This window comes from Sparus aurata, chromosome 20 (genome assembly GCF_900880675.1).
Source record: "Sparus aurata chromosome 20, fSpaAur1.1, whole genome shotgun sequence".
NCBI lineage: Eukaryota > Metazoa > Chordata > Actinopteri > Spariformes > Sparidae > Sparus > Sparus aurata.
In genome coordinates, this window is record NC_044206.1 from 11437240 (window position 1) to 11458391 (window position 21152).

The 21152-nt window shown below is 42.8% G+C and overlaps 1 protein-coding gene across 2 annotated transcripts in view; it reads left to right on the top strand.

The window, feature by feature from the left end:
• The first annotated feature begins 718 nt into the window (after positions 1-718).
• The window catches only part of itga3b (integrin, alpha 3b), a 34194-nt gene continuing 13760 nt past the window's right edge, over positions 719-21152 (top strand). Inside the window, exons 1-5 of one of the 2 annotated variants that reach the window (XM_030400274.1) lie at positions 719-1101; positions 17469-17596; positions 19056-19138; positions 20151-20397; positions 20602-20709. In XM_030400274.1, the coding sequence (XP_030256134.1) occupies positions 908-1101; positions 17469-17596; positions 19056-19138; positions 20151-20397; positions 20602-20709 (760 nt within the window). In that variant the 5' untranslated portion in view covers positions 719-907. The remainder of the gene's footprint in view (positions 1102-17468; positions 17597-19055; positions 19139-20150; positions 20398-20601; positions 20710-21152) is intronic. The other variant, XM_030400275.1, reaches the window with a different exon arrangement.

Consider the following 21152-nt stretch of genomic DNA (forward strand, 5'->3'; position numbering starts at 1 on the left):
GCTCAAAGATGACATAACAGCTGTTTGATATTCGATATTGTAAAGAATATCGTATATATGTCAGCAAATATGGCCCCAAGCATGTCAGGAAACCAGAAAATGATCGCATATAAGACGCTGAAATCAGAGAATGGAAAATGTACACATTATTCAATACGATCACTTTAAGTAATTGATTCTAATTTTGGAACCAATGGCTGTCAGTGATTTCTTCATGTTCTAAGAGGAAAACAGTTCAATAAATGTAGGATTAAGCTCATTTGATTGTTGATTTGCAATAAACAAGATGGAAGTTGAGTATGCAGTCATTAGTTACCCGTTTTGTGTACCTTCAAGTCAAATGAAACAAAACTGAGTAGTTGCCAATATACTATATACAATATGCTTAGTAAATACTAATTACTTAATCATTAGTTACTAATTTGTGTCCCTTCGAATGAAGTGAAGCATAGTAATGAGTAGTTATCTAAAAGACTTAGTTAATATGAATTATTGAATCATTAGTTCATCTTTTTGTGTACCTTCAAGTGTTACTAGATTTGCAAACCGGAAATCATAAAAAGGTGCGTGTGAAAGACAGAAACCGAGACAATGAGGTCAAAATACGAGAAGACGGTGGTTTCACAAACTAACCACATCGAGCAGTCAGACTGTGAGAGCGGCGCCTTCCGTTCAATTGTGTGTGGAGGTGAGAGAGGAGGGAAGGGAGAGCAGGGGAGGGTGGCAGAGAGGCAGGGGGAGGCAGACACCGACACCTTGTTAGTTTAGCAGTGAGAGCAGGAGGGAAGCGGGCGGCTCATCCATGGGGAGGTCTCAGTGACGCGGCGCAGCCTACCTGTTGGAGCTCACTGCGGGACGCTGCCGTGCCGGTACCCGCGCTGATCGTGGATCTAAGGGGGTAAAAAGGATGACCAGTCCGAACATGGGTCCGAGGCTGCTGCTGCTCTGCGCCGTCCTGGCCGTGTACCACGGGACGCGAACATGCAGTGGATTTAACATGGATGTGCGGTTTCCCGTGATCAAAATTGGCAAAACCAACGGGAGCTTCTTTGGATTCTCCGTGGCGCTGCATCTACAGACGAAAGGCTCCAGAAAGTACATGTAAGTATTCTGAGGAAACGATTCACACTTCTTCTTTCTCATTTAGAGATTAGAATAATGTCCGCATTCACGCAGGTTACGCACCTGCTTCCTCGGGAAAACAACCATTTTATCTGAGAAGCTTACAGCGCACACAGACTGCGTAAAAACCCGCGATGAGGCTTTGGAGCGCGCAGTTAATTACGTTTGAACACCTGTCCCCCCTTCTTTTATTAACTACGCTTACTGCTTTATAAATACTTCAACGGTTTCCTTCACCATTACCACCACTTCCCTCTTTCTCTGCACGCAAAGTAGTTCCTCAAGACAGCCACCTGTTAAAGGACACCGGAGTGATTTAGATCTCTACAGATGCATTCACGTCCACCCCAGCATATTATAAAATGTGTCCAACAGGTGTTTGCGTGGCATGGTTCTGATGGAAATGATGTGGGAGTTGTTACTTTGGTAAGTATTAAAACAGAGTCCTACCGGGCAGTTGCAGTTTAGTATGAATATCTCACCAATCTCCATTTAAATGTTTTGCTTTCTTTTTTTTTTTAAGGCTGAAATGAGTACAAAACCTTTTAATCGACCAGTTATTGCAAGTTGCCATGTCACTGCAGCATTCATCCTAAACTGACCCAAATCCGGACTTGTCTAAACTCTGGATTTTAAAGGTGTATTATGTAGTTTTGGGAAGAAATTTTAATCAGAAGAGAAAGATCTTTATTGACTAAACAAACTAAATAAACAAACTCTCTTTGTTTTGATGACTGAATTAACTGAATAAACAGACTGACCTTAAAGGACAACCCACTATCGTAGTGATTGACTTTGTTTGTATGTGGCAGACCCTGCCACCTTTCTAGCTCCAAACAGTGTTCAGAGAACTTTTCCTCTGAGAACAGCTTGTTTATCCATTTATGGAAAACATGAATATGTCTGAGAGTGTATTATTACCTCATAATATCGTAAATATTAAAATGAATTTTTTCTCTAAAACCAGTAGTGCTCCTTTAAGTAACAGCCGTCAATTTCATTAGTTTATGTCTTGTCTTATTTGTCACCTTGTATTCTCCACAGCTCTGAAATGTAGCTTGCTCTACTTTCTTTCCGCCTATCCTGGGGCTATTACATTCAGCTAAGACACAGGCGGGTTAGTGTTTCGCAATAAAGGTGTTCATTGGCCTGTAACACTTGTAGGTTGTTATTACCGAGATACGAAGGCTCATGTGGAGTTAACGGTGTTTGGGAGGATTTACATAAAAGTAAATGCTCTTCGTTTCAGGAATGGTTGACGTTCACGTGTGCGACACATCTTTGCCGTCTTCCTACAGGCCCGTCGCTTCCTTTAATAAAAGATCGTCAAGCAATTACAGTGGCCGCCTCATCCTTCCGCACGCCGCGTTCATAACTTGATGTTATCTGTTGATGTTCGTTCTGCTTTGAAGGGTAAAGCAGGAAGACAATTAGTAATCCAGGGCCCACTTCCTCTTTGATGTCATCAGAGCGAATCGAGACTGAATGTAAGGCTTATCAACCTGATCTCCATGAAAAGTAGTGGATAGATGTGCGTTACAGAGATTTTCCCCTCAGTTCATAGAATAGAAAGCAGTGTCAAGCTGACACTTGATCAATGTGCCATCTTGACCCCGTCCCCAGAGGGATGGAGTCACCGTCCACAGACCACAACCCAAGAAGGGGACCACATGGCTGTGGTAATGAGACCGGAGGCCTGCAGGGACAAGGGGGCTCCTCAGTCTGCTGCTAGCTAAGATGTTAAAACACATTTGTGCTCAATTTAACATTGCCTTGTATATTTGATTGGTATGGACATGTTCTCTAGTGGAGTGGAGAGAGGCACTGATAGATGAGCACTCCAGAATGTACACAAATTCACATCCTTTGGACTTTCATGTGATTAATAGATGTCATTTGCTAAAAATTGTTAGACATAACCATCTTCCCAAAATGTAAAACTTTTTCACACAAGACACTTTTGTTGGTCTGACATTTGGCTTTCTACTGCTTTGTCATCTTGTACTCTCTGCTATCTTGACATCAGCTAAGCAGCTTATTAATGTCAGTAATTAAATTAATAGCTCGTGGTGCGTTTTGTTTTATGTCGTTTTTGTCTACCTGTGAACTTTAAAGAAGTTAGACCACGATTTTCACCTTGAATGACCGTAACCTTTGGCTCAAAAGAGTGTCAGCTGGCACATCTGATGCCATTATCCCACTTTCACTCTTAATTTCCCAAGAAAAATAATCCATGCTTGTTATCAGTCTGTGTATTTTGCAAGGGGTACTATGTTAATATCTCTCATTTCAACAGCGTCCTCTCTGACAGCCCATTTGTAATCTGTGCAGCCACCGCCGTTGAGTAAAGACCAGTCTTTTCAGTCCTCAGACCTCACTGTGTACTTACTCTGTGATTCTGTAAAGACACATCACAATGTGCTAATGGTGTGTCCCATGTTTGACTAGGGCTGGTTTTACAGTTCTGTCTGTTTTCCTGTCTGTGCCGTCTAGCTTCTTTTGTGGCCTCGGATCTGTCTCACCGCACCACAGAGCTGTTTGTCACACACTTCCTCATTATCACAGTGAACTCGAGTGTGGATTTTTAAAAAAATGCAACAACGAGGCATATAAACCAGTTGTGACATGTACCATGTTTAAAGTGGCCGCTCTTTGAGTCAAACAGAGTCCAGGATAAAAGTCAAGGCGGAGGGTTTCCACTCCCAGCTCTGCAATAAACAGAGTGCAATAAAGTTAACCTCTTAAGATGCTGGCTATTATCTCATTAGTCTAAATCTAGCAGTGTATTTTGTCTCAGCTGGAGCAATTTAAAAAATGTATTTTGAATTCGGGGGGGTACACGACCAATTAGTGGACCGACATTGCTTCTACTAGGGGAAGAGCAGTACCTGAATGATCTTAAAGCTACCTGAGGCCAATTTGTTCGGGGTATTCTCTTCCTCGCTCCCCCTTTTCCCTTTGAATCAACCCATTTAGAGATTTTCCTGAGAGGGCCTTTTTTTGTTCTCAGTTGTAGCGGGGAGGAGGGGCTGGCCAGTCAGCTGGCCACCTATTGGCTCTTCCAGTCCCCTGACCCCACGGTATGCTTGGAATGTATTACCCTTCTCTGCAGAGTCACAACCTGCCAGGTTTCAGGTTGAGACAAGACAGGGGTGAGAACGATGTTTCTGGGGACAATTGGAAGAACACACACACACACACACACACACACACACACACACACACACACAAACCCGCTATCTTTTAAAACCTGGTCATCCTTCAGCACGCAAAGCTTACTGAATGTTACAACTGGAAGCCTCTGTGACCTGAGGAGGAGAATTTAATTTCTCTCACTGATGAATATTTAATCAGAGTCAAAGTGCCTTTGCTTTTCCGGCTCATCTCTGTCTGACTGCAGATGCCCGAGGCCATGAAAGTCAGCCATTTAATTTGCCAGGGCCTTCCCCTCTTTGCTCTGAGGTAGGGATTAAATGGGTCAACCTGCTGTAAGGTTTATAGACGCAAACAGCCTCTCGTTCGGTTTGAACATGCACAGGATTGTGCTCTGCTTTTCTTCAACCACCTGCGGTTTGATGGAATTGGAAACATAGAATTACTAAATCTAACCGTTATTTTGCAAAGTTGATGTCACGTAGCTACGGAGTTCTGACTTTTTTTGTCACAATCGACCTTGTAGACCTCGTACAACCTTGCTCCTTTGGGAACGACTGTGCCGGCGATCGGTTCGAGCTCATGTAAGTTACAATGGATTCCAGTGGGAACAGGAAACAGGAAAACATCCATAGACTTGGTTGTTTTCATGCATAGTGCGGTATCATACATTGGCTTCTAACCTCTGAAGTACCGCCACTGAGTGGTTCCAGTGAACTCTGAATATTTCTGGTGTCATATAACTTAAAGCGAACGAGCTAGCGTGTTATAGGACATGCTGCAGCTAATGTAGATGATGCAGGTGGGTATGTCTGACTTGGCCGCGCTCCAACGTTCCCCCCTCATACAGACGCTCAGGGGGCTTTGTCTCTGAAGTAGGTCTATCAGAGCACTAGTGTGTCATGCCAGAGTGAAACACTTTCAGATAACAATCCTGTATTGTCTGTTCGACCCTCATACATGTACCGCATGAGAGCCGACTGGAAGTTGTCCGTGATGTGTTTCCCCGCTGAAAGGAAGCAGTGAAAATGTTCCGTAGAGAGACATTTGATCCACAAATTTGCAGTCAGTGCCATAAGAATTTACAAATTTTACTGAGCTACATGAGAGATTGTCAGGCAGGAGGTAGAGCAGGTCGTCTGCTGATCGGAGGGTCAGTGGTTCGATCCTGCAAGATACTAAACCCCACGTTGCTCCCGATGACTGTTCCATCGGTGTGTGAGAGGACGCATGAATGGCTGAGCACAGAAATGTTGGAGGGCGTTTTAGATGAGAAGCGCTGTATCGCTCCTGATGAGCAGGTCAGCACCTTGACTAGGTGAAGATAGCAAGTGTTGTGAAGCACCTTGAGTGAATGGTGGACCAGAGAAGAGCTTAAGAAGTCAAGACATGTTTTCTTAAAGCATCATGTTACATACAGTATGTATTGGTGAGCCATTAAAAATCAGCATCCAGACGAAGAATATAAAAATTTATGGTTAAATGGAATACAACCATCGTTAACACTTTATGATAAGGCAGTGTTGATGACGTTATGATAAGTAAAGTGTTTTTTTATTGTTGGGTTCCTTTTTCTAATAAATATGAGCTTTACAAAGGGTTAATAATATGCAGGTAATGGCTAAATTGATGGTTATTGAACCCTTTGCGATTACTTATTAATTAGTTATAAGCCATGGGTTGATTTTTTAGAGCTTTTGACGACTCATTTTAAACCAGATTCCATTTATTAACGACTTACTAAATAGGGATGCGAGCAATTACTCAACTAGTTGATTCAACACAGAAATTCTAGTTGATTAACCTCTTTTTTCTATTAATGCACACATTTTAATTGCGTATTGAAATAATCTGCACTGAAATTTGATGATAACCTAGTCCAATGTTGCTTTCTGTGAACCAGTCAACTGTCTAAGATGTAACATACGCAATATTTTTCAGGTAGTGTTTAAACTCATCATAAGCAGTGTCCCTGTTTTAAACCAATAACCTATTAACATTTTTTACTTTGATGGCTTAATAGAAAAAGAGGGACCCATGAATGAGCACATCTGCCAATGCAGGGGGATTTTCACAGAACATTTTTTGAATCAGACCTGCTGAATATCAGGTGCACAGGTGCAACCAAAGCAAATGTTAATTCACATATGACAGATTTTAAGGTGCATGCATGACCAAAATAACACATGCACCCTTGGAGCTGCGCAATGGGGCTATTTAAAACTTGAAAACACAGAATTTGTCTTATAACTGATGTATGAAACAGTGATTGATTTATTAAACGTGAATAAATCAGTTAGTTACAGCTTCTAACCCCCCTATGACGGCTGCCTAATTTAGAGCTGCTACCGACAATAAAAAGCATGACATTGAATTACAAAAAAAATAGAGAAATAGTGCCAAACAGCCAATACACAGAGTCTGATGTGAACCCGTGTGTTTGTAAGTTGGAAGCTACACAAAATTTTAAGTCCTTTTGAATTTCCTGGAGTCTAAGCCAAGACACTGCAACCACACAAGACCTCTGCAAAGTTAGGTGCAAGTTTGTCCATGGTGACTGGCCCTAATCTTTATGCTATTTATTGCCTGTATCCAATCAGTTGGTAACGGCATGAGTTGCATTTTGTGTCGCAGTGGAGTGAATGACGGCTTCTAATAACATGTTGAAATGGATCCCAGCGGGACTCGGTGCCTCCTGCTGATCTCCACAGAGGAGATTCTCTACGGTGGGGCTTTCATTGGAAATACCTGCGGTGAGGACTGTTTCTATCTTAACAGAAGTGTAAGAGATCCCCTTTTCCTCCGCTGCTTGTACAAATGCCCTCAAACAGCATGGAAAAGAGGCTGGTGTGGCCGGCCTCTGGGCTAATGAGGAGCTACCTGGAGCTAGAAAAACTGTCTGCTTCAATACCTTTCAGTCCCCGTGACATTTTTCATCTTTGAAGGGGGAACGATCCTGGAGGATTGGTTTACACTTGGTATGTGGAAGTCAGTGTATGCTAAAGTGCTCTCATATGATAGATAAAGTCAAATATCTGTCTTCCAGCTGCCTCAGCAGGTAAAAACAGATGTTTCAGCCACACACCTGCACTGCTTTTATATAAGATGAGTAATATCTGTGTGAAAAACTTGGCACGAAGCAGGCACGCCACCAGGCACTGCTGTCTAAAGCTGTGAGGTAGCCCACCTGTACCCCCCTTCCTCCCTCTCTCCCTCCCTCTTTTACATTCATCTGAGGTCAGAATGTGAATGGAAATGCTGTAACTGATAGTCTCATGTGAATTGCTGCTGATGTGAGTTTGCAGGACAGATGTGTCCCCGAGTGGCCCAGGGTCACTGAGAAACATGTGTCAAAGCTCCGTCCAGCTGTGCGAGTCTGGATTTTATGTCAGGTCGGTAGATAGCATGTTTGTGTGTGCATGTTAGTCATGTGTAGCAGTCTGGCATAATTCATGCAGGGACACCAGACACCATGTTTAGTGGGCAACAAGCAGACCAAGCTAACATTGTGCTTGACAGACGAGGTTTTTACTCGTTGCTAATGAAAAGTGAGTTAGTTTATTATCAGGGGATGACTTGCCGTGTTTAATTTGTCACACTGAGTACGGATGAGTTTGCTCTCTTGTTACTGTTTCACAGATGGCAGATGGTGGTCTTCAAACAGGATGTTTGTCCAGCTGAGATACCCTGTTCGACTGTCGCATGTGTGTGTGTGTGTGTGTGTGTGTGTGTGTGTGTGTGTGTGTGCGTGTGTGCGTGTATGTGTGTGTGTGTGTGTGTGTGTGTGTGTGTGTGTGTGTGTATGTGTGTGTGACTGGCGCAGACTGACATTTAATTTGATTTGATGCTACTCATTTGTTCCATACCATTCCATCTTTTGATCAACACTAATGTCTCTATTGCATTTAATTTCCATCAGTGGGCTAAATTGTCACTTATCACAACGATGCCGGCATTTAATTGTCTCTGTTTCTCTTTTTTATGCACACTGTCTGCATGGTGTTCTGTAACGTCACCATCAGCAGCCACACTGTGAGCGCTATACAAGGCTGAAGGCTTGACAGGCAAAAAACAAAACAAGAAAGAAACTGTTGAGCTCCTCGCCTGAGCTTTGACCTCTGTGGCAGAGAGCTCATAGAAACGTGACCGGAAAAAAAAAAAAAAAAAAAAAAGACGAAAAAATAAAAACAAACCCCAGTGACAGCAGGTGAGCTTACAGAAATGTGACCGAAAAACCAAATGTTCTGAGGCTTTTAGAACAAAACAAAAAGAGGTGGAATTGATGCAGAGGTGGAATCTGACTATACTTCCGGCTGTTGAAATCACAGTTTAACCACACTAGGTGTGTTCACCACAAACTTACTTTCACTCTGTGCATGTTTGCTTTGTTAATAATTTACACCCATTGACAGCTATACTGAAGGATTTGTCTGAATACAGGAGGTGTGATGTAGTCTATTCTCTGTTGTAGGACTGTAAACTAGAATGTTGATCATTATGTGTGCTGATGATTTTAGAGGTTGAGTTTTTTGGGGTCAAAATGATTGAAATATTGATAAATATCGATACTGAGTGTTTGAAGTGGTATCCATTCTCACTTTTTTGGAGCATCAATATTTCAGTACTGGCTGCGTTTTTTCACTCTCTGACAGCAAGTTGACATGCACCGCTGTAGTGCCTGCGTAGTCCCACCTCCTCCAGGAGTAAATGACGTAGATGTTGTTGTGCTCAACACACAGTACACCTGTAGTAAATCTGAAAGGTAGCAAGGTATTATGCCAAAGAATTTCCAGTATTGTGACAACACTCGTTTATACACTTGTATTTTCCTGTTGTACGTGTAATTCAATCATTATGCTTATTTTGGTCTCCCAAAATAATCATTCTCAAGCGGTAGACAAAAACCTATAAAATGAGGTGTAGAACTCACTGAAAAAAGAATATTGTCACCCAAAAAACTGTAAACTGTGCTGGCTCAAGTGTGCGTGAGCTGACAAATCAGAGCAGGAGGGGGGCCTTAAAGAGACAGGAGCTAAAACGGAGCGTTTCAGACAGAGCGAGAACACAGAGCTGCAGCACTGGACAGTATGTGAACCTATTCTATTAATTACCTAAATTAAAATAATGATCCTGAAAATGAAGTTAATGTGTCTCATTTCATATGTTAGCGATTATATACAACCCATAGAATTAAAAGAGTGAAGTTCCTGGAGCACACAGATTTCATGAGGGCAGGTGTCGGTGACCAACACTTTAATACTTGTAGCAGGTTAATGTCTCACTGTTTGTCCAGAGAAGACTCATCTGTTAGCCATGTTCCGTACATGCACACACACAGTCAGTGTGTTAACAACTAGGCGTGCTTACTGTGAATAGTCCGATAGCAATGTGCATGCTCACCCCCCACCTACTGCTTTATGACAGAGTTTCCTGAGAGTACAAAGAAAAGACTTATCAGAGCGCTGGTGTAATACATGTGAAACCACACTGGGTGCGGAGCCATTGTAAAAAGGAGAAAACACACACACTCATCGCACGGGTTCATGTCCCCACATGGTCCGTGTACCTCACTGCAACACACCACGCCTGTCGCACCGATCATCCTCTTGTCTCTCGCTGAAGTCATTACATCATTACAAGAGCATAAAAAGGATCTGAGCCCCGGTCTGCTCTTGTCCTCATGCTTAATTCAATCTGCAAATTGAGTCGCTCCATTCAATGTTACCTCCATTTATTTGCTTACTGGGTCTAAGTGGTTATGTTTCCCTGGAATCAATGAGAGTAGTGCAAAATGAAAAATACTGAGGATGCAGGTCAGGTGTGTGTATGTGTGTGTGTTTGCACCTGGTCCTTGCCTCAACTTGTTTGGCAATTAGGTGACCTGTTATGTGCCTCAGTGTAAAATGGGGAATACCAACCTGATCGGTGGAATAAAGTTTCTTTAGGTTCAGTTTTCAATTTGATGTTTCAATGCTGCACTTAAGCTCTGGTTGTCACCTCAGACAAATCAAATCAAATCAGTTTTATTTGTATAGCCCAAAATCTAAATCACATTGCCTCAGTGGGATTTATATTCTGTACAGTGAACAGCATCCTCGGTCCTTAGACCATCAATGCAGGAGATGTCCAGAGGTCAGGTTTTGTCGCCACAAAGAGAGCTGGTGATGTCCTGACCTCATACCGAAATATCTGATTTCTATTGCCACAAACATGACTGTAAATACAGTTTTTGCATTTTGTCTTTGTGGCACCAAAACAAGGTATTTTAAGTCCAAACATGCACCCTAATCTAGTGATTTCGTGCCTAGATCTAACCAGACCTTTAGTGTTGTCTCAACATCAATTTTAAAAATTGAAACATGAAGTTGAAACACAGAGAAAGGGAAAGTTTCAACATATACGTGGTTCGTGCAATGCCAACATTAATCTGGTGACTGAGCTGTGCTCTCCAGTTACTGATCTGTGGCAGCTCTTGGAGATGGAAGACCACACATCTGACACTGACTCGCGATTCCCTTTAAATTCTCTCTCCTCTTCCCAGGATGAGCCTCCTCCGTGCATTTCCAGCAACTCTACCCCCTGTATCCTCTTCCAAAGAAACACCTTGTTTCCAGAGGCAGTGTCTGCATGTGTCTACCTGTTTCCAGTGATTCTGACAACCGAAGCCTGACGCTTCACATTTTACCTGCAGAGGAAGTAGAGCCTCGGCTGTGCTACATGATGTTGTAGAGCAGAATCACTCCTCGTTTTAAAGGTGCAATATGTAATATTTTGCTACAGCCCAATTCATGGCCAAAACATATAAACTGCAGCATATTACTAGAGTAACCGCTAACTGCTGCTTACTGTACCTACCGTTAGCGGTCTGGACTGGGACTTCAGGGCACTGGCGAAGTGTTGGCATTCACACCGCTAGCACAAAAGATTTGGACTGGCTGGTTAGCATGCTAACAAACTAACTAAAGTGGATATCTCTGCAGCACAATATAACGTTTCTTCACATTCTGTTGACAATTTACGTTGATTTTCAAACTTTTTTCAACTAGAACTCTTACACATTGAAAAGAATTTGTATATTGTGCCATCTTTATCAGTGGTTTGTAAAAAAGGTTTAGCCCTGATGTTGTTGAACATAAGGCTGAAGGTTTTTCTCTTTCTGTGCCCTGAGGTCTGCAGCCAGACCCTGCGACAAACAGGTCGCCCTGAGCTTTATCTGCACAGGTGATGCATCACTTGTACTTGGCTGACATGATCAAACACACTGGTGGCGGCTACAATACTCGAGCACTCTAAAAAACGCACAAACACACACAAAGTAACACACACTGTCCGTAGAGAGCTGGAAGCAGAGAGTTCTTTCTCGTTCTCTTTGTCGCCCACTTACCAATTTTTAAATATTTATACCTCTTGACGTTTAAGGCGAGGGGCAGCAGGGTGAGGAGTTGTGTGCTAGTATTATATATTATGTGTCTCGACACACTCCTGTGGGCTCAGATGGAGATGAATGTTCTCTAGGTGATGACATCTTTGCTCCTGCACGTTGTCTCTTCTTGTAAGTCTTGCAAAACCCCACCGAGATTGAGTGAAAATGCCATCCAAAAGGGGTTAGTCATGTTTAATTAAGTTGGGTTTAACTGGTTTCAGTGTTTGTTGATGTTTTTCTGAGTCAGACGCAGTCAGGTGGGGGTGAGAGCAGTGGCGGGCGCAGGATGTTTGAGGCGCAGGGGCGAAGAAATAGACAGGGCACCAGGTGTGTGCGGTGGGTCACCAGCGAGCAGAAAGTAGTGATGTATTTATACCCTAGAGAGCACTTCACCACGTTCTGTCAACTAGAATGAAGCCATGTTTTAACTACCATGGGGACATCTAAAACGTTTTTTTGGACATCTAAACCCATTAACTGAATTAACTACCAGATAACTACATGTGTTATGTTGAAAGTCTTATAGACGGATTTCTGTTTACAAAACTGACAAGACCTTGTAGTGTTTTCTCTTTCACCCTCAGTTCTGTCCTCCTTTCCATGACTCCCACGCCTTTTCCCCCTACTCTGGTTTTTGGCGCTGTCAGGAGCTTTGGTGTGCAGATGACTGGATAAATTGACCCCCGTTTATTTAACTAAACACCACTGATATTAGATGAACTACTGTATATTCAGTAGCTCATCCAGCTCCCTTCTCGTGAGAGGTTTTTTTTTCGCAAACGGCAAGAATGCAGACGCGCTCTCACCTCGGCTGGGTGTGTTTGCCGCAGCAAATGTTTGGTTTAGCCAGCCGTTCAGATCACTTGTTAGGCAGAGGGGGCGAATTTCAACATGTCCTGAGAGGAGGAATGCAGCTGCCGTTGCCCCCCTTCCCTTCTCTTCCCTTCTCTGGGCCTTTGACAGCCTGTTTATGAGGAGGTGATGAGCAGGGAGGGAGATAGGAGGAGAGCACACATTGTTGCAGTCGGCGCAGGACAGGACATGAGGTGTGTCGTTGTGGCCGAGTCAACGCTATGTAACTCAGGTTTTGGGGATTTTTATGGACGAGTTGAGAAGACTTAAGAAATCCTTTCAAGTCCACACACTTAAAGTGACAGATTTGAAGTCATTCACTTGAAAAACTGCCTTTTTTGTTGACACTTGGAGAGAGGTTTTCACCTAATGTTTGGTCTAGCTGGCTTGTATTTGAAGGGAGTAATGTTTCAGTCATTATTATCACAAGGACAGTTTAGGGTCCTGTTTAAGTAATCGTTCAACATTCTGAGAAATGCACTTGTTCGCTTTCTTGATGCAAACTAGATGAGGTGCCACTTAAATGTTGTAATCCTACATGTGAGGCTACAGTCCTAAAAACAGCTAGTCCTGAACCATACACAAACCAAACTATAAAAACAACACCTTTCACCATTAATCATGTGCCAGAATATATCTTTGCAGGGCCCATTTCCCCTCCAGTCTTGTTGTCACCATGAAGTTCAGAGGCAACCAAAGGAGGCATTGTTACTGTAGCGACTCCTAGCCAGTTAACTCAGTTAGCCATGCAGCTAGTTGTTCACACTGGGAGCGCAGTGTCCAGGGGAGTTCTAGTGTTAGCACAGGAGCTTTGGACTTAGACAGGCCAGGGCTAGCTAGTTAGTATTCTAACTTTAGTAGATGTCTCCGCAACACAACGCAAAGACACCATAAAGTCAAAACTGCTATTGAGTCACATTCTTTTAATAATATATATATATTTTTATGTTGTCTTGTTTAATGTTATTCTTACATAATGCCTTTTTAACCAAACAATATTTAACGTGTTGTTATGGGAGCCTCAGAGGTGCAGATACATTGTTACCTTCAGACCAGCGCTAGCTGTTTCCAACCGTTGTTCTAAGCTAAGCTAACTGGCGGCAGGTTGTAGCCTCATATTTAACGTACAAACATGAGAGTGGTATCAATCTTCTCATCTAACTCTCTGCAAGAATGCAAATAAGCAAATGTCAGACAATGTATTTAGTTAAAATGTTTATAATTTTGCATTTTAACAGCTGCTTCAATCAGGTCAAGTGTGCTGACCAATCAGAGCGTACTGGGTATTCCGGAGGGGGCCCTTAAAGAGACGGGAGCTAAAACAGTGTTTCAGTCAGGGGGAATAAAATGCTGCAGCACTGGACAGTATGAGAAAACTGGTGTGTTTTTTGAGCACTTACCATGAAAACCTATTTTAGTAATAATCTAAAATATAAATATGAACCTGAAAAGCATATGTCTCTTTTAAATCTGCCTCCGCTGCCTCATGGCACCGATCAACAGTGTTAAATATTCACTCCAAACTCAGGTGATCCAAGCGGCTCTAATGAGACGGTGAGGCGAAAGCGAGAATGTTTATAAAGTCGAGTCAGACTAGGCCTCCTCCTCCTCCTGTGTGCTGTGGCAAGCACTGTGCCAGCCAAGCTTCCCTAAAGCATGTGTGATTAGCACCGTGCCCCAGTTCTTCATAACAGCGAGAGCAAAGTCCACACTCACTGGCCTCCAAGTGTTTCATAACAGTCTTGCTTTTCCTTCTTGGGAACTGTGGCTTGATTTTCCCACAAGGACATCCAACCTTGTACACAAGTGTTTTGAGACACTGTGTCGTTTACAGCTGGGAAACATTTTGTGTGGCCGTGACTTCTCATTTAATGGCTGTGGAAGCAGAAAGGTGAGCAGTGTGTTGTGTAGTATGGGAGCAAACATGTGTACAGAATGGGGCTCCACACTCACAGTGGGACTCTGTGGCCCTGCTACTCCACATATCTGTCAGCCCCACTAACGACTACAAACCTCTGTGGAATTTCAGATGCTGTCTGCATTACTGAATGATTACCTGAACCAAGACCTCTTCCTCCCAGTCCGCTGGAAACTGCCGGCCCTCAGAGGCCATCTTGGCTCTTCCTGGTTGTCATCACTGTGGCAAGATAATTGATTCATTGCTGATAAAGCCCATCTGGTAGCACAAAGACAGGATAATTGCACCTTTCTGTTTCAAATGATGCAGACGTAGCTGGAGGCTGTGTGATTTTCATGCATCAATGGAAAATATTCAGTGTCAAGCTAGGGGCTCTTATATTGTAATCTGGCAGTTTGGTCACTTTAATCAAGTTCTGGTCCAAATTACATTTCAGCCTGGATGTAATGAGACTAGTTAAGGGTCACTGACTTTAACTTTAGCATCCGAGTGGGCACCTTTGCAGCGTTTTTTTTCACACACGAGGGCACCGGCGGGTAAATACATTACCGACCTGAACTGAGATTAGACATTTTTAATCAAGTTTTAATTCGGTAATAGGGTAATTTGATCTGAGATCATCAGCACAAACAAACTCACATGAGCAATTGCCACGGAAAGACAAACTCTCCGTCTGTTCATGGTCAGGTGACGCATCAAAGAAAAAAAAGATTTTTGTCTGGGTTCTTCAGATATTCTCATGATTAGATGGAGGCATGAAGGTGGGCATTTTGTCTGGGTGGAGCGGTAGAGCCTGGTACACGGTTTCACTGTGTTTGTATGGCATGAAAACACACCGCATAACAAGTGAGTAATGTGTGAGCACATATATGAAAAGTGTGCCTCATCCTTCCATCATATTTTACCTTAGATCACCATCTCTCCTCAAGTTGGAACAATGAAGGATTGACTCATGAGAGACATTTTGATTAGGAGGCATGATGACCTTTCTGTAAAGGTGTGTTTTCAAGTCTACACTCATCATCTCTATTTGTTCTTACTTATCAGAGCGTGTGAGGGGAAGTAGCTGCCTTTACACTTATCATGGCCACGGGCTTGACTAACAGCTTGACTCACCTTCCTCCACTTTCCACTGCTGCCAGAAACATGTCAGCATCCATCCACAACGCTTGACCACCTCCAGAAAGGGTTGATTGAAAAGAAACCTAAATTCTGCATTTTACTATCTGCTTTTGTTTCCCCTATAGTGCAACAGGGCCATGTGTGACCCCTCGCTGTAAACAAGACTGTCGGCACCTCCCGCCTACAAAGTGGAGCTAATAAATCTGGTGCTGACAGTAAACAGCGTGTCCCAGCGCAGAGCCTTGTAGAGGGACTAATCCCTCCACTTCAAAGTTCTGTGCTGTGTTAAAAGGTGCTGATGTAGGGCGTGTCTGGGTGAGTGGACAAAAAAGATCGGGTCCATCACCAAGGAGCAAGGTTGTGTGTGAGATGTCCAGACTTGTCACGGGTCATGCTCTGACTGCTCCACTCTTTCCATTTAAACCGCCTCAGTCTGTGTGTGTGTATGTGTGTGTGTGTGTGTGTGTGTGTGTGTGTGTGTGTGTGTGTGTGTATGTGTGTGTGTGTGTGTGTGTGTGAGGCAGATTGCAGTGTCTAAGGCATCGCCCTTAATAATTCATGCACGTTATTAGGCCAAAGTATTGGTCTGCTAAATGCTGGGTGGAAGAGACGCCCACTTCTTGTATTCATATGCCAAGCAAATAGGGGATAGCATAGCATATCACCAGATATATAACACTAACCAAAAAAAAACTTTTTCTCATAAGCTTACATTGTGAGGGAGGCAGCTGTAAAACGGTGGACACTCATCAAAATGACTTCTTTCACTATCATAATTTGAGCCACTGAGACGAATAAAATGAAGCTGTATCCAGGTTTTTTACTGTAACGTCCTTGGTTCAGAACGGCAGCTCAGAGTGGCATTACAAGACAGTACAGGGGCTAGCTGGTTAACATGCTACCTGAACACATGACATAGACGTCTTTCACATAATGTCAAAACTTGTATTTCTTCACATTCTGTTGATAATTCCGTTCTTTCTTCTTTTATTTTCTTAAACAAAAATTTGAACCTACTCTGTCAAAATTGGTTTACTTGTCTTTTGACTAAAAACTGTCGAGTTACTAACACAAATCAAGCAAGTGCAACAACACAAGACATGCAACTTAGCAATAAGTACGGTAATAGTCCAACAAGTCCAGCTTGGTGTCTGAGGTCATTGTCTTGCAGCCTTTTCATTGGTTGAGCCCTCTGGAAGTCAGTCTGATATGGACTTTTGCTCTTACCTTTCCCCAGTATCTTTTCATCGTGTTAGTATCTGCTGTCATCATCCTTTTTGGTCTCCTCACCTCTGCCATGATGTCTGCAGAGGCTGCAGAACCTGTTTCCGTTGCCCCTTTTGCTCGGCTCCAGTTATGGTGCCCATCTGCAGAGTCAGATAGCAAAGCTTTCTCGCAGCTACAGTCCGCAGCAGTCACAGATTGCTGTCAGGAAACTCGCAGTGAGTGGAGGCAGAGCAACCAAAGGACATCATAGGGAAGACCAGAAAATATTCTTTCCATAAAATCGAATACGTTTCACCATAACCACAGATAGTGATTCTACCCGCTAATGGAAATTACATCGTGCAGACACAGGTGACAGGGGGGGCAGGGTGGCTGAGACAGAGACATGATCAACACTATTACAAGTCACTGCACCATCAAAATGATTCAGACGCTGTTATTTTAAGGTAAAAGCAGTTGCTTTAAATGTACTACCAAAGTCCTCATAGGCTCTCTTATTCCCTGGACTGCAACTTAAACCTGTCTGTGTTTAGACTAGAAGTATTATCTGTGAATTCATCCAGTTTTATGTTGCTGCTACCGTCCCTAAAGCTCTGATATGATCTAACAGTCCTTATCTGTCTTTTCCTTTGTCTTTCTCTGTGTGTGCAGGCTTCTTGCAGGAGCACCCAAAGAGAAGGCTTTATCGCTACCGAATGTCAATGAGACGGGGGCTGTCTACGCCTGTCCCATTACGACAGACCCCAATGACTGCTCCAGAATGGACCTGGTCAGCAAAAGTAAGCAGAGCTCACACATGTGATGAGACATTTGGGTATGTAACAGGGGGATGAATAGTTTCTGTAAAAGTCCAGTTTGTGATTTGAGTGAGCCTGAAAGCACGTGGTGAGTTGACTGCAGTCTGTAAACTACCCGAGCAGACCACAAGATGAGGGGGAGTGGGAGAGGAACTGGCTCTAGTCAACATGGCGGCCATTTTCCTCTGACGTCGGGCTCAGGGTGGGTAGCTTGAATGCTGGGATAATGTTATGCTGCTGTGTTGCAGGTTACAGGTCTGACAAATTGTTCACAATTGTCCAAATCACTCACTGGTCAAGTAGTCAAGTGGTCAAGTGAGAAGTTAATAGACAGTGAACATCTGGAGGCCATGTTTTGAGTTAAAACTGCATATTTGATAACCCATCAGCGAACGTTAGCAGTCAACCACTTTCTAGCTGACATTAGCCTTTGATTACATCCAGTGTGTTTCACTTCCAGGCTAAAATAAATGTGTCCAAGACATGGACTGATATTTTAGAAGTTGTTTATGACTCTCTCATTGTATAGTGTAACACTATCAAACAGTAATCTTAGCTAGAGGGTGGCTGAATGCTGACGTTAGCTGTCGTCTGCATATTGAGATCTTTAACTGTGGAGTGTATTTAGCTTCCATAAGTTAAGTAGTAAATCGTCAATCACCTGGTCCATGAGCCCAAACCAAGATGTCCCTAATGACATCATCAGTTGTTACTTTCTCAGACTTGAAAAACGCTCTCTGAGAGCCACAGAAGACAAAAGGTGAAGACCACAAGCTGAGTTGTACTTTCTATGATGAGTAAACTGACCTTTATGTGTGAAATCAGTGGAATTTCCCATGCATACACACAACATGTACAGGATTCTGCAGAGGATTTTCCCGATTGCTATGAGAGCAACCATAGACAATCACCCGCAAATGATAATCTGCTGGCTCCCTTTTCAATTCATCGAGGCCGAAGTGTGTCAAAAATGTTCTTTAGTATTCACAAACATTTGCTTGCACCTACACATTGAGCTCCAGGGTATGAAACTTTGAGGCTCATCCTCTTCTTAATTGAAGGTTATTAACTTATAGACTTGCCGCTCCTCTGCATGGAGGTGAATAGGCCCACCGGAGGCTAAAAGTAAGAAGACCATAATAAAAGGATTCCTCATTCACTTTTGATCCTGAGGTTCGAGTTGCTGCATTTTTGTGGTAGATGTTTGTCAGGGCATGAGCCAGGCAGAATGAAGCTTGCTGAAGGTTGCGGTTTGGGTTGGTTTTCCTGTGGCTATTATCCCAATTATAACGTTGAATGTTTTTTTTTATATATATACATATATAATGAATGATTGGACATGTGGGCTTTGTTGTGCATACTTATTTGTATGATTTCAACCTTTGGAAAAATTGTAATGGTGATTCTCACACCTGACCCAACCCATATGATACATCTACAGCGGACTCATCTGAGATGGTGGAGGGCATGTGGCTGGGCGTGACAGTGGCCAGTCAGAGGGGCCCTGCAGCGGGCCGCGTACTGGTGAGACAACAACCTGTTTTACTCTATTAGTCAGTGTCACAGGTGGCATATTATGCGCAGGGTAACATTTATTGTAGTACCGCAGAGAAGCAGAGGGATAAAACCCTCCATATTTCAATGTTTATTGTCACAGATGACTCAGAGCGGTAGCTGCAATATTTTGTGCCGCTTGCTGCAAACAGATGTTACACTCAGCACGCACAAAGCAAAGACCAATATTTTTTTCCCTGTGACTCATAGAGGAGATTTGTCTCCAGTCTTGAACAATGAATATGTATGGGTAGATATATTTGTAGATGAACCATTATATTCTTTCCATTTGGTTAAAGGAAGAACTTTTATCAGAAGAGGAAAATCTTAATTGATTGATGTTCATGTCTAAGCAAACTGAATAAACAAACTGACTGTATGATGACAGAATAAACTTAATTACATACTGTTTGTACTTGGTTTATATGTGGCGGACCCTGCTACCTTTCTAGCTTCAAACAGGGCTCTGGGGACTTTATTTTCCTCTGAGAACAGCTTGTTTATCTAGTTATGGAAATAAATGTTTCTGTGTTTGTATTTTTACCTTATCAAATGTAAATTTGATAAACTGTGGGCGGCTGTGGCTCAGTGGGTAGAGTGCGTCACCAAGTGGTCACAAGGTCACTGGTTTGAATCCCGCCCCCCCCCTAGCTGCATGTCAAAGTGTCCTTGAGCAAGATACTGAACCCCAAATTGCTCCTGATGAGCAGTTGGCTAAAACTAAATGGTCTTGCTATAAAAATGCAAGACCATTTAAATATTACCTTCCAGAGCAACATCTAATTTAATCTTTTAAGACAGTTTGTGAGATTTCAAACAGAATATGTTTTTCATTTTTTTTTATATTTTAGTAAAATAGTTAGTCCAAAACACAGTATTATATGATTTAATTGTGACAAAATGGAACCTGATAACAGGATGGGTACATTATGAGAATTTGGAGCGGTTTAACAGTTTACACACACTCCCCTCTGGTGTTCAGGCATGCGGGCATCGCTATGTGAAGATCATCAAAGGTGGCAACGAGGAGCAGCGGCGGATGGTAGGAAAGTGCTACGTCAGGAGTAATGACCTGACCTACGACGGAAACGACCACTGGCAGGAAAACAACGAGATCTGCAACCCCAACCTTGAAATGGAATTTGAGAGCATGTGCAACCTGGGCATCTCAGGCGGCATAACAGAGACGGACGTCTATGTCGGCACTCCAGGCAGCTTCGTGTGGCGAGGTGGGCACTGAGGAGTTAACGACAAAAAGAGTGCGTTTTGTTGCTGAAATAATGGGCTGGTTGCACAGACTGGGATTAAAGCCTGTGCAAGTCTGCTAAATTCTAGTGTTAGTCCAACACTGGGATTATTCTCTGTCTGGGAAACCTGTTCTTTGTGCACCAAGCAGACAAAACATTGTTGTCTTATTCTGCTTTCTTATAAAGGAAATGTTCACGTGACGTGGAGAGACCCAGATCCAGAGGCCTGGGACTCCAGAGACAGAGAGATTGGAAAGAGAGAAGGAGATGAGAAGAGACGAAACAGTTATATGGGTAATTATACAGTGTGTCTTGCATCAAATTAATTGTAAAATCACTGGTGGACAAAAGTTCATGCTTCCAAGGCATTTAACCCTGCCACAGTAAGAGGAGCCGTCGGGAGAGCAGCTACTCAATGAGGCGATTATTTGCTCAAAAGGAATCTTATAGCCAACTACTTTGATTATCAGTAAACTGTTTCAGTCATTTTTCAAGCAAAAATTACACTTGCTAGTTCCAGCTTCTTTAATGTAAGGATTTGCTGCATTTCTTTGTCATTATAATATTAAATGACATCACTGGCGTGTTGGAAATTTGACATTTTATAGACTTTTTTTAAAGACGATTACTTGATCAATCAAGGAAATAACTGGCTGATTAATCAATAATCAAATAATCATTGGCTGCAACCCTAGCTGTCAGTGTAAACTGCAAAAGAACCATACAAAGCAAGATGA